We start from the raw sequence: 12832 nt of genomic DNA, 5'->3' as shown, positions 1-12832 counted from the left end.
TTGTCAAGATATTAAAAAGGAGTGGACCTCTGGATCCACTTCCAAAGGCATGGAAAGAAAGGAACTGATGTCGGTGCACATGGATTGCGCCTATATGTGGCTCTGTTCATCACTTTGAGTGGAACTAAGACAGTGCAGAGCTGCACAACACCCTCTACTGGCTTGCAGGAGCATTGCTTTTTTAGTTTCCAGATGCAGTTTAGGGTCTGAGATACTCACAGAGGTATTAAAGGTATCTGATTCTTTAGTATCCACCAGAAAGAGCCTTACCAAAGGTAGGTAACTTGTTCTTCTATGTCTGTCAGACATCGATCCAGAAGATTTCTATTTCCTAGTTTGCTGTCTGTTCATAAATCCATCTGTTGTAAATGGTAAAAGATTATTTTGGGGTGGGGAAAGGGGCGAGAGCCTTGAGGCTCCATCACTACTTATTTTAACTAAAAGGAGCCTATCCCCACCCAAAAGATTGTTGAGATGCAATTGTCTATACTTTCACATTATGATCTGTTTTTTTCACATCTTGCAGGTGGTTTGTTTTGGACACAGAGACAAAAGATTTGGTGACAGTACACACAGACGGAAATGAACAGCTCTCTGTGATGCGGTATTCTCCAGGTTTGTGCTTGACATTTTATTTAACCATAGAGGGAGCAAGAGTTTTTAAAAGAAATATATCTCAGTTCTTCAGTAATACCAGACTTAAAATACTTTATTGCTATTTCACCTAACTATACATTCAATATTACTCGGAGTTTGGAGAACTAAAACTGTTAAACAGTAATACCTAATGTGGACTAAAGAAATGAACTTGCTAGTAATCCAGTCACTAATTTATCATAAAATAATCCGATAGACTTCTAGCTGCAGATTACTTACCTTAGAATTATTCCTAGCCAGACATCAGACTGAATCAGAAAAATAAAATGTTCGTGAGCAAGTCTGGTAGGTGGCGTCGTTTGGCTCTGCTTGGCGTCGTCCGCTCTGGAATAGACCTGGTCAGTGCCTATACAAGCATTGCCCCAGGGCGTTGACGTCTGTTTCTTTTCAGCACAGATCCCCCTAATAATGTTTTTGCTGTATTTTTTCAGCTTTGTGTCAAAGTTTTGAGACTTGTCTCCTGGTCTGGGAGAGATGTCAACGAAGAAGGCTTGATTCAAGCCCAGCGGTGCCTGTCACCAGCAAATGTTGATGACTGACCCACACCTTGTCTGTTTCTGGCGTCTTGAGCGTGATCAAGACCTGTGCAAATTGCTGTGCCATGCACCCCAAAGCCTTGAGGTAGTGATCCCTTCAGCTCCTTGCTGCGTGAAGTGCTGTGACAGTCTCAATCCCACTCGATCGGAAAGTCCCAGGATTGCTTGCGGGGCCATTGATCTTCATCAAAGTCATCCCACTCCAGTAAATCCCACAAGAAGAGCAAGAAGTCTAAGAGGACTTTGACTTCGCCCTGTCATTCTTGGTCATCTGACGAGGGAGCATTGTTACTCAAGGACTGGCTCCGTGGTGGAGCCTGGGCCGTCTCCACACCTCCTGAGTTTCCGGGACCCAGAGCGAACCTCACCCGCCCTCCGCTCCCACCCAACTCTGAGTATATTAGAAGGCCTTGCACCTCATATTTGTCCAGCCAATCCATGTTGGTGCGCCTTTGGGCCACTCTGGTTCATGAGGGCCCCCTACTAGTTTCCCGCTCAATGGTCCACCCTCGGCACCAGTTGGGCCCCCTGGATCCACTGATGGATCCGGACTTGTGCCAGTCAAACCATGTCTTGACCTTCCCCTGCACTGGTCCCACTGTTGGCCCTCCCAGCGCCGCTTGCACCATTCTTATTCTAGACTCCGACATGGAGCCGGAGGGGCGTTGCTCGATGCTGACTGGAGCCACTCACTTCAGGCCAGAGACTGAGCCCTACTCCTATAGGCTAGGACTTGGGGAGGGGCCATTGGATCCTGAAGAATACCAGCCCTTGGGGGCCCCAATATGGACTGGTGTGAGGAATTGGTGGATGCCAGTGTACTGTACACCTCTCCATATACTGACTGGGCGTCTCTTCTTACTTTGGCTGTGGAGGAAGGTGGCTCATTTTCTATGGTGGTGAGGAGGGCTGACTAGGTCCTGAAACTTACGCAGCCCTACATGCAATATCTTGACGGAAGTTGTTTTCAACCAGGAGTCGCCCCTTCAGACCTGCTTTCCCATTTAATGAAGCCCAGACATATTGCTCTGAGACTGGTCCAATCCCTTCACAGGGGCATCTGTGAACAGAACAATTGCCCATTGCCCTACCCCAGGGGACCCCTCTTTCAAAACCTCACCCCGGAGATCTACTGAAGTAAATCCTGGTGCATTCCCTACGACCCCACTGGCTAGGGAATCCATAAGGCTAGACACCATGGACAAGAAAATGTTTTCTTCTGTCAGTCTGGGATTGTGGTCTGTGAACACAGCATGCCTTTTAGGCCGTTACTCCCATTCCCTTTGGGATTTGTTTGTGCAGGTACTGCCCATTGTCCCGTAGGTGGTCCAGGCCATACTCTCCCAAGCTATGGCTGATGAGGGAGGCATAGCCGAGTTCACAATTTGATGTGGGCTGGACACAACAGACTGGCTAGGCAGAGTGTTTTTCATTGGTGGCTTTACAGCGCCATGCCTGGCTGAGGACAACTGGTTTTTTAGGGGATGTTCGAGCTTTGCTTATGGACATGCACTTTGATGGCTCAAGGCGGACTCAGCACTGGAGTACTTCAAGGAAAGTAGAGCTACGGCCAGGTCCTTGGGCCTTTACATGGCCCCCATCAACCCCACTCCAGCTTTTCTCCTTTTGTGGCCACGGAAGGGGTTTCCAGCACTGTCCTTACCTGCCCTGCCACAGCGGCACACAAGCATCACAGTCCCTGCGTGGCCAACAGGGCGGCACCCAGACACTGTGGGTCAGGCAACCAGAGGTCAGGCCAGTCTACCACTTTCCTGGCAGCTGGAGCCTCCAAGCCTCTTTGGTTTGCCCTTTCGATCATAATGGGCAAAACATTGGAGACAGAATACGCCATCAACTGTACCACAGGAGGTCAGTAGCATCAGACCACTGGGTTCTCCAGATTGTCTGAAAGGGCCACCCCTCCACTCATGTCACCCATTTGCGACAGGCTGACAGAGGTTCTCCTTGCCCAGCCAGGAAGTGGTGGCTCTCATGGCCAAGAGAGCCATAGCGATGGTGATTGCATCAGAAGTAGGTTGCAGTTTTGTGTGTTACTGGTGCTTAAGAAGAACGAAGGCATTTGTCATATTAGATACCTGTGCCCTCTCACTTTCTTCCTGAAAAAGGAGAAATGCAAGATGCTCAGGCTCTCAAGTCCTATCTGCCTTGGACCTGGGGGACTAAATGGTAGCATTGGTCTTGCAGAACGCATACTTCCACATCCCCATCCTGCCTGCAAACAGATGTTTCCTGCGGTTCACGAGAGGTCATGAACACTTTCGTTCAGCATGCTCCCCATTGTCCTTACCAGCGCCCCTCAGGTGGTCATCAAGGTGATGGTGATGGTTGCAGCTCATCTGCAGAGATCAAGGGGGCCAATCTTCCCCTTGCTCAACAGCTGGCTGTTTGAGACAGGCTTGTCCCATGTAATTGTATCCCACCTCCAGACTATGGCGGACATCAGTCACTGGCTGTGCTTCGCTATCAACGTGCCAAAGTTTCACCTGACTCCTTCTCAGACGCTCCTTTTAATCAGAGCTGGTCTGAGCATGGTGCTGTTTCATGCTTTTCTTCCCGAACTGCGTGTCCAGGATATTCAGTCTGATTCTGATGTTTCCGCCTCCAGCCTGGGTTTTCGGCGAGACTGAGGTTGCTGGGCCTCATGGCCTCCTGCATCCTGATAGTGACACATGGCAACTGGCATATGCATATGACCTTAAGTTCCAGTGGGTGCAGCACAAGAATCTCTCGGATATGGTCCAGATCTTGAAGGGAACGGCAAAAGATATGAAGTGGTGGTTAACGAACCGCAGTTGTCAGCAACAGACCCCTCTCTCTTCCCTAATCAGATCTGACAGTAGTGACAGATGTGTCACTCCTGGTATAGGGCGGCCATCTTGGAGAGGTGGAGATCAGAGGCCTCTGGTCTCCAGCAGAATCCGGACTCCACATCAACCTATTGGAGATCCCAGTCATCTGGCTGGCACGGAGTGCCTTTCAACCCTCCAAAAGAAGGCTCATGCAGGTGTTCACTGACAGCACCACCGCCATATGGTACTGCAACTAACAGGGCGGGTGGGTTGGGAACCCTTTGTCAAGAGGCCCCGTGACTCTGGACATGGCTGAAATGTCCGGGCATATCCCTGGTGGTGCAACACCTGGCCGGCTCTCTGAACACCATGGTGGACCAACTCTGCTGAAGATGCCTAGAAGATGACGAATAGCGCCTTAATCCAGAGGTGGTGCGAGGTTTCTTTGAACAGGTTTCCAAGGCAGCTGTTGCTCAGATATGCTTTTCATCACAAGTGGAGCTCATACCACCCTTTCCCAGAGTTCTCAAGAAGATCAGGAACAACCAGGCCTAAGTCCTTCTTGAAGCTCTGGACTTGACTTTGGGAGTTTGGTATCCCAAGCCGTTGAGCAGGGCTATCGGTACTCTGAGGCTGCCCCTTCAAGGGGATCTTTTGTTGCAGCAGCAGGAAAGAGGTTCTGCAGCCACACCTGTCAGCGCAGTGCCTTCAGGTGTGGAGATTGAGCGGCAACATTTGATAGCTTGCAAGCTTCCGCCCAAAGTCTGTAATGTCCCTTTGGCAGCCAAGCATCCTTCCTCCATGACAGTATACGCTTGCTGTTGGGGCAAGTTTGTGGCATGGGGTGCAGAAAGACAGGTTGGTTACACTTCTGCCCCCCCTTCTCAGGTCCTTCTGTTTATTCTTTCTCTTGCATAGCAGGACTCTGCTTTTGGCTCCTTTCTGCCATTTCTGCAACTGCCAGATCACCCATCCCTGTTCAATTCTACTATTGTGAACAGGTTTTTGAAAGGTCTTCAACACATTCCAGCCTTCATGCTTCATCATGCCACAGTGCACTTAAATTTAGTACTCCCCTTTCTGATGTGTGCTCCTTTCGAGCCTCTGCACAACAGTCCTGTCAGGCTTGTTACAATCAAGAATGCCTTGATCGTGACCATAACAGAGGGTCAGTGAGCTCCAGGTTTTGTCATCTAAGCTTCTGTACCTCAACATCTTCCCGGCTAAGCTGGTCCTTCACACTAGATCTTCCCTCCTACCGAAGGTGGTCACTCCTTTTAATGTAGGCCAATTCATCACCCTGCCTACCTTTTTTTGCTGTGCCGCAGTGTTCTACAGAAAAAAGCAACATATTGGTCTAAGGAGAGCATTGTTGTTCTACCTTGACCGCACAAGAGTTCTGGGTGGATGACCAACTCTTCTTCGTGGGGTATGTTGGAACCAAGAAAGGGAAGGCTGTGCAGAATGGATTGTGCTCTGAACTAAAATCTGCTATGCATTTTCCAAGAAGCAACCCCCAGAGGATTAGTGTGCTCATTCGCAAAGGCTGTGACCACTGTGTTGGCATGCGGAGTCCCAGTCCTGGACATCTGCCAGGCAGCAATGTGGGCCTCTCTGCACACCCAATGTAAGCACTACTGCCTGGAAAGTCAGGTCTGTTGGGACCAGCTTTTGCCGGTTCGGTCCTGCAGGACTTTTTGGTGTAAAATGGTCACAGACCCACCTCCGGTATCTATCGAATGAACAAATTACTTACTTTTGGTAATGCCTTATCTGGTAAAGATTCTGTTTGAGGCATGTGGGCTGCTGAATTCATATCTGTGCATAGATCGCCGCCTAGTGTTGGGTCCGGATGTTTGCACGTTGTTGTCCTGGAAGAGTCTTCGAAGTATCCCGAGATAGGTGACTCCTCCCCTGGACCACAGTGCGCATGGGCATCCTCTCCATCTTTAGATTGTTTTTTTCCGCCATTGGGTTCGGATGTGCTTATCTTAGCTCAAGTTAGGAAAATTTAGTTTAAGGCCAAAAGGCCTTTAGTTTTCGTCGGTAATGTTCCCGCTCGGTATCGACTGCTTTCTTGCTTAGTTTAGAAACTTCTTCCAGTTTTTCGGATCCGTTTAATCCGAACATCGACCTTACATCGACGATGGAATCGAGGACCCCATTCAAACGGTGTCCTGTATGCCACGCCAAATACCCACACATCGACGTCCACCCGGTATGCAACAAATGTCTCTCGCCGGATCACGACGAATCGAAATGTATGGCCTGTGCCCGATTCCGATCCAAGAAGACTCTCCGGAATCGACGGGTAGCAAGATTAGAAGCGCAGCAATCGGCACCGGCCCCGGCCAACATCTTCAGCACCGAGGACGAAGATGTTGAAAGCGTGGAAGAAGTAAACTCCAGCCCCGCTTCCGAACACGATTCCCGATCGGAAGACGCCGATGAAGCGCTTTTTCACAGGGAAGAAGCCGTCGATGAGGTAGGAGACTACGATGAGGCCTTTGGGGCCGAAGAAGATGGCTCTGGTGAAGAGCCAGGCCTACCCGTCCAAACGGAGGCTATCAAAGTGCGTCATTCTCCGGTCAAGGGATCGCCTCCGGGCCTTACCCGGGATCAATCCCAAAGTTCTTCGGCCCCACCTTCAGGCCCGGCCTCGAACATCCAGCACGAGCCATTATTACCGAAAAAGACTGGTTTCCCTTCAATGAAACCGAAACCAATCGTCGCACCAGTTCCACCGAAACCGAAAGTGAAACTGGCAGTGGTCGGCTCGAAGCCCTCGAAGACCTCCACTCCTTCGACGCCAGCACAGACCATCGGCTCCGAACGCACTAAGAGGGATTTCGGCGCCGAACTCGCTGCAGCAGATATCGGTACCGACCCGAAAAGGAAGGCCATCGGTCCCATAAAAGCGCCTCGGCCCCTGGCACCGAAGCAGTCGGCCCGACCACCAAAGTCAAAATGGCCGCTCCATCTGAGTCCACTTCGAAGGCAGCGACACGCGTCAAGTCATCGGCTCCGACGACCGCTAATACCTCTCCTCGGATCGATGACCCTGTGGCTCCGAAGCAGTCGACGCCTACCTCTACGGATCCACTCTGCACCAAAGAACCTTCGGCCTTCTCGGTGCGGCAAGTCGCGGCGTCATTGCAACGCATCAGGGAACGGGCAGCCCTCCGGTCCACGTCGGGCCCCGACCCGAACAAGGCTCCAAAGGCACCCTCGGCACCAACCAACATCACTTTTGGTTTGCCGCCATCCACGGCGCCGAAGATGTTCGAGATCCGAACACGTGTCCGCCAGACAAGGTCCCCATCTACTGGACACTCTCCTACTGAGCCTTCACAGTCACAATTCATCGACGCCGACACTGGCAGACTCCTGCTCCGAAAACGGAAGGTCACGCCAGAGCAGGCCTTGGACTCCTACAGAATCCCTCTGAAGCAGAAACTGCCAGCAGAGTCGGAACCGGTTCTATACGAACGCTTGCACACGTCCTATCCGGATCCCCAGTCCTTTTCTCTTACGCCCTCCGACATGGACGCAATGGAGGATTACATAGGTGATGATACCACCTACCCTAGGGATATCGATCCTGAAGAGCAGCAGGACCCAGATCAAGTTTGGGATGACCCTGCAGACCAGGGTGCCGCGACAGATACCCAGGACACGCAGCTTTACGGCGCAAAAACATCTCCCACAGAGGACACTGCTGCCTTCAATGCCCTCATAGAACGTGCTGCAGCCAATCATGGAGTACAACTCCACTCTGACACAGTTGAGGAAGACTTCTTGGTGGACACTTTCGCCTCCTCGGAGAGAACTGTCAAAACTTTGCCCATGTTGAAAGGTGTTCTCAAGCCTGCAAAGGACATTTTCAAGGAAACAACCAGGGCACGGGTGCTAAACCCCAGGATTGAAAAAAAAATACAAACCTGCGCCCGGGGACCCTATGTACATTAGAGGTCAGTTACCTCTGGACTCCATGGTGGTTGCTAACGCTCGCAAACGAGCCCACTCGCAAACAGGTGATGCTCCTCCCCCAGACAAGGAGTCCAAAGTGCTGGAGACCTCAGGCAAGAGAATTGCAGGTCAAGCAGCAAACATCTGGCGCATTGCCAATACACAGGCCCTCCTGGCTCGCTATGATCGTTCACACTACGACACGCTAGAGTCACTACTCCAGCATCTGCCAGACGAATACAAAGAGGCAGCGGAGCTCCTCATCAGAGGGACAACTTCTTACCAACGCATCCATTAAGTGCGCACTAGATGCTGCCGACACAGCTGCAAGGGCGATAAACACCAGCGTCATGTTACGGTGACACGCTTGGTTAAGAATCTCCGGATTCAAACCAGAGATTCAAAACAACATCCTAAATCAGCCAGTCAACCCCGACTACTTATTCGGCCCAGAAGTTGACACCACCTTAGAAAAAATAAAGGACACTGACACTGCGAAGTCAATGGGGGCTCTGCAAACGCAGACATTTCGTAGTGGCTCCTTTCGTCGCCCCGGGAATAGGGGAGCAGCTAGAGGACAGGGGTCACAGCAGCAATACACTAAAGGGGGCACACCGAGTACCTACGATAAAACCAACAGAGGTGGATATCGTGGCTCCAGCACCAAGGGCAGAGGACGCGGTTACGGCAACACCAGGTCCTCACCCAAGAACAAACAGTGACGCCCTCTCCCTTCCCCCCGACCACATAACACCTGTCGGGGGGAGACTCCAGCGGTTCCTGTCCACGTGGAAAGCCATCACCACGGACAGGTGGGTCAGGGATATTATCCAGCACGGTTACTGTCTCGAATTAACCTCCACTCCACCCACAATACCGCCAAAGCACCGTCCTATGTCCGCAGAGCACTTAGCATTATTGCAGCAGGAAGTGCTAAGTATGCTGCAAAAAGGTGCAATAGAGGTCGTGCCCGTCAACCAGCAGGGGACAGGGGTGTACTCTCTGTACTTCCTAATCCCAAAAAAGGACGGGTCGCTCAGACCTATACTAGACCTGAGACCCCTCAACCACTACATTCTGTCAGAGCATTTTCATATGCTCACCCTACAGCAGGTTCTCCCGCTGCTCAGCCAGGGAGACTTCCTAGCCACACTAGACCTCAAAGATGCGTACTTCCACATACCCATACACCCGTCACACAGGAAATATCTCAGGTTCACTATTCAGGGACAGCACTATCAATTCAAAGTCCTCCCCTTCGGCGTGACAACAGCACCCAGGGTTTTTACCAAGTGCCTAGCTACAGTGGCTGCACATCTACGGCGACGACACATTCACGTCTACCCTTACCTGGACGACTGGCTTGTTCAGGCAAAGTCAGCCCAGCAATGTGCCAGCCACATGTCCCTCGCCATTCACCTTCTTCACAGTCTGGGATTCTCACTAAATTACCCAAAATCACATCTACAACCCGCACACGTACAACAGTACCTGGGCGCGACCATAGACACTCTGGCAGCCACAGCTCAGCCAAATTTAGTGAGGATCAACAGCATGCAACTGCTGATCTCAAAGTTCAAACCTCAACACTCCCTTCCTGCGCGAGTGTTCATGCAGTTGATAGGCATGATGGCCTCCTGCATTTTCATAGTCCTGCACGCGAGACTACATATGCGCCCGCTTCAGGAGTGCTTAGCACGTCAATGGAATCAGGCTCACGGGCAATTAAAAGACCTAGTGTTGGTGAGCGGTCGGGCATACAACTCTCTGCATTGGTGGAATCCACAAAACCTTTGCAAGGGCCGACCATTCCAAGAGCCTATTCCACAAATAATACTGACAGCGGACGCCTCTCTCCAGGGATGGGGAGCTCATGTACTCAGTTACACAGTGCAGGGACTATGGACAACACAACAAAAGAAGATGCACATCAACGTTCTGGAACTGATGGCAATCTTCCTCGCCATGAAGGCATTCAAAGTACACTTGTGCAAAAAGTCCTGTTGATCCGGACGGACAACATGACTGCCATGTACTACATACAAAAGCAGGGAGGAACACACACTCCACAGTTGTCTCACCTGGCTCAGAGCATGTGGAAGTGGGCCATTCAGAGGAACATATTCCTCATGGCGGAACACCTCCCCGGCAAGGACAACCAGATGACGGATCTGCTCAGCAGACACAGCCACCAGATGCACGAGTGGGAGCTACACCCATCAGTACTCCAACCGTACTTCCAGCAGTGGGGTCATCCATAGATAGACCTATTCGCCACAAACGAAAACGTAAAATGCCAAAGCTTTGCCGCCAGGTTCCCACATCCACAATCGCAGGGCAATGCGATATGGATGAACTGGTCCGGCAGATTTGCGTACGCTTTTCCCCCAGCGCCATTAATACCGCTGGTGGCACGCAAACTGCGACAGCACTCACTGACACTCATCCTAGTTGCTCCAACGTGGGCGCGCCAGCCATGGTACACCACCTTTCTGGAACTTTCCGTGGTGCCGCATCAAAGGCTGCGGATAAAACCTGCACTCTTAACGCAGAGCCATGGCGAAATTCAGCACCCAGATCCGCAACAGCTGAACCTGGCAATCTGGCTCCTGAAGTCTTAGAGTTTGGCTACCTAAACCTGCCACCTGACTGTATGGAGATCATCAAGGAGGCCAGGAGACCCACTACCAGAGCTTGCTATGCAGCTAAATGGAAGAGGTTTGTCATTTACTGCACCCACAATGACATTAACCCGCTAGACGCATCCATTCAAAACATAATCTGTTACCTCTTACACCTATACCGATGCAATCTGGCATACACCTCAATACGTATCCATTTGACCGCAATAGCAGCCTATCTCCAGAACAGGCAGCACCTCTCTTTATTCAGAGTGCCTGCCATCAAAGCTTTCTTGGAGGGACTTAAACGAGTAATTCCCCCAAGACACCCACCAGCACCGGTGTGGAACCTCAACTTGGTCCTCACCAGACTGATGGGTCCACCCTTCGAACCTCTCCACTCATGTGAGATTCAATTCCTCACCTGGAAAGTAGCTTTCCTAGTAGCAATCACTTCCTTAAGAAGAGTTAGTGAACTCCAGGCACTAACCATTCAAGAGCCATTCATACAGGTTCACGCAAACAGGGTCGTACTACGTACCAACCCCAAATTCATGCCTAAAGTAATATCACAGTTCCACATGAATCAAACTATTGAACTGCCTGTTTTCTTTCAGAATCCACAAAATGTCGCTGAGAGAATGCTCCATACACTAGATGTAAAAAGGGCCCTCATGTACTATATAGACAGAACTAAAGACTTTAGGAAGACAAAACAACTTTTCGTTGCCTTTTCTCCACAACACAAGGGCAACGCCATTTCCAAAGCAGGTATAGCCAGATGGATCGTTAAATGTATTCAAATTTGCTATCAAAAGGCTAAAAGCACATTAACGATTCCCCCACGAGCCCACTCAACACGTAAGTTAGGGGCGTCCATGGCTTTCCTGGGAAACATTCCTTTACAGGAAATATGTAGAGCAGCCACATGGTCCACTATTCATACATTTACCAAACACTACTGTGTAGATGTACACTCAAAACAGCAGGCAGCTGTAGGACAGGCTGTTCTCAAAACTCTTTTTCAGACTGCTGCAGCTGGCACTGGTAGCCGCCGCTAATAGGAGGTACTGCTATGTATTCTATGCACAGATATGAATTCAGCAGCCCACATGCCTCGAACTGAATATGCTACTTACCAGTATGCATCTGTTTTTGGCATGTAGGGCTGCTGACATTCATATCGCCCACCCTCCTCCCCGGCGCCTGTAGCAGCTGCAGCTCTCAGAATTACTGTATAGCATGGTCATCACTTTCTGTATCTACTCCATCACTGCCACAATGGCGAAAAACAATCTAACGATGGAGAGGATGCCCATGCGCACTGTGGTCCAGGGGAGGAGTCACCTATCTCGGGATACTTCGAAGACTCTTCCAGGACAACAACGTGCAAACATCCGGACCCAACACTAGGCGGCGATCTATGCACAGATATGAATGTCAGCAGCCCTACATGCCAAGAACAGATGCATACTGGTAAGTAGCATATTCAATTTAGCTGCAGATTCCTTACAAACCCACCCATCCTCCATGGTCTGTGACTGGATTTCTAGGGACTGGGCTTTCCTCCTTTCAGGGCCCTAGTTTTACACACCAGTGGTCAGTGTTCTTCGTAGCTTTGCGCTCCTGGTGTGGAAAGTCATGAAAAGAAACTGACATCCACACGATGGAGTGGCACTAATTGGGCACCGCGCACGTCAATTCTGGTGCGGATGGTAGCACCACATGGAGCCACCTACCTGCGCACAGGGGTACTGCTCACGAAAAACCTTTGGATCCAGTCTGAAGTCTGGAAATAATTCTTGGGTAAGTGTTCTGCGGCTAGCTAGTCTGTACCAGGTAAGGTGTTACCCAAGGTAACTTGTTCATTTATATAAATTAATCTAGTAGCACACACATTTTACTTTTCTTTCGTCAAGCATAGGATGTAAACATTAAGCAGTCGATAAGTCCAACAGGACATAACAAGGTAAAGTGTAGTTCCCACTAATCCGTAGGACCTTGCGTTTGTGGACAACAAACTTTGGGTGAGGTGCCTAGACTGATTCCAAGCACATGCGGATCAGGAAAAACGCTATTCCTCATGGTGCAAGAGCCATTGGTTCCGGTGGATCGGCCTATTTCCCTATGGCAGCGTTTTCTAAACTGTGGGTCACAAGCGGATGTTTGGTAGTTCAACAAAGTCCAAGCAATATATAGAGACACCTCTAAATTCTGTATTAATGTTGTCACATTTGCT

At 50.3% G+C, this 12832-nt stretch overlaps 1 protein-coding gene across 12 annotated transcripts in view; it reads left to right on the top strand.

Annotated features, from left to right (window-relative positions):
* The window catches only part of EML1 (EMAP like 1), an 889011-nt gene that overhangs the window by 817498 nt on the left and 58681 nt on the right, over nt 1-12832 (top strand). For all 12 annotated transcript variants that reach the window (XM_085626396.1, XM_085626393.1, XM_085626400.1 and 9 more), the window contains one exon: nt 527-615. In XM_085626396.1, the coding sequence (XP_085482522.1) occupies nt 527-615 (89 nt within the window). The remainder of the gene's footprint in view (nt 1-526; nt 616-12832) is intronic.

Source organism: Triturus cristatus, chromosome 9 (genome assembly GCF_964204655.1).
Source record: "Triturus cristatus chromosome 9, aTriCri1.1, whole genome shotgun sequence".
In the NCBI taxonomy this organism is placed as follows: domain Eukaryota; kingdom Metazoa; phylum Chordata; class Amphibia; order Caudata; family Salamandridae; genus Triturus; species Triturus cristatus.
This window is presented reverse-complemented; position numbering and strand designations above follow the sequence as displayed.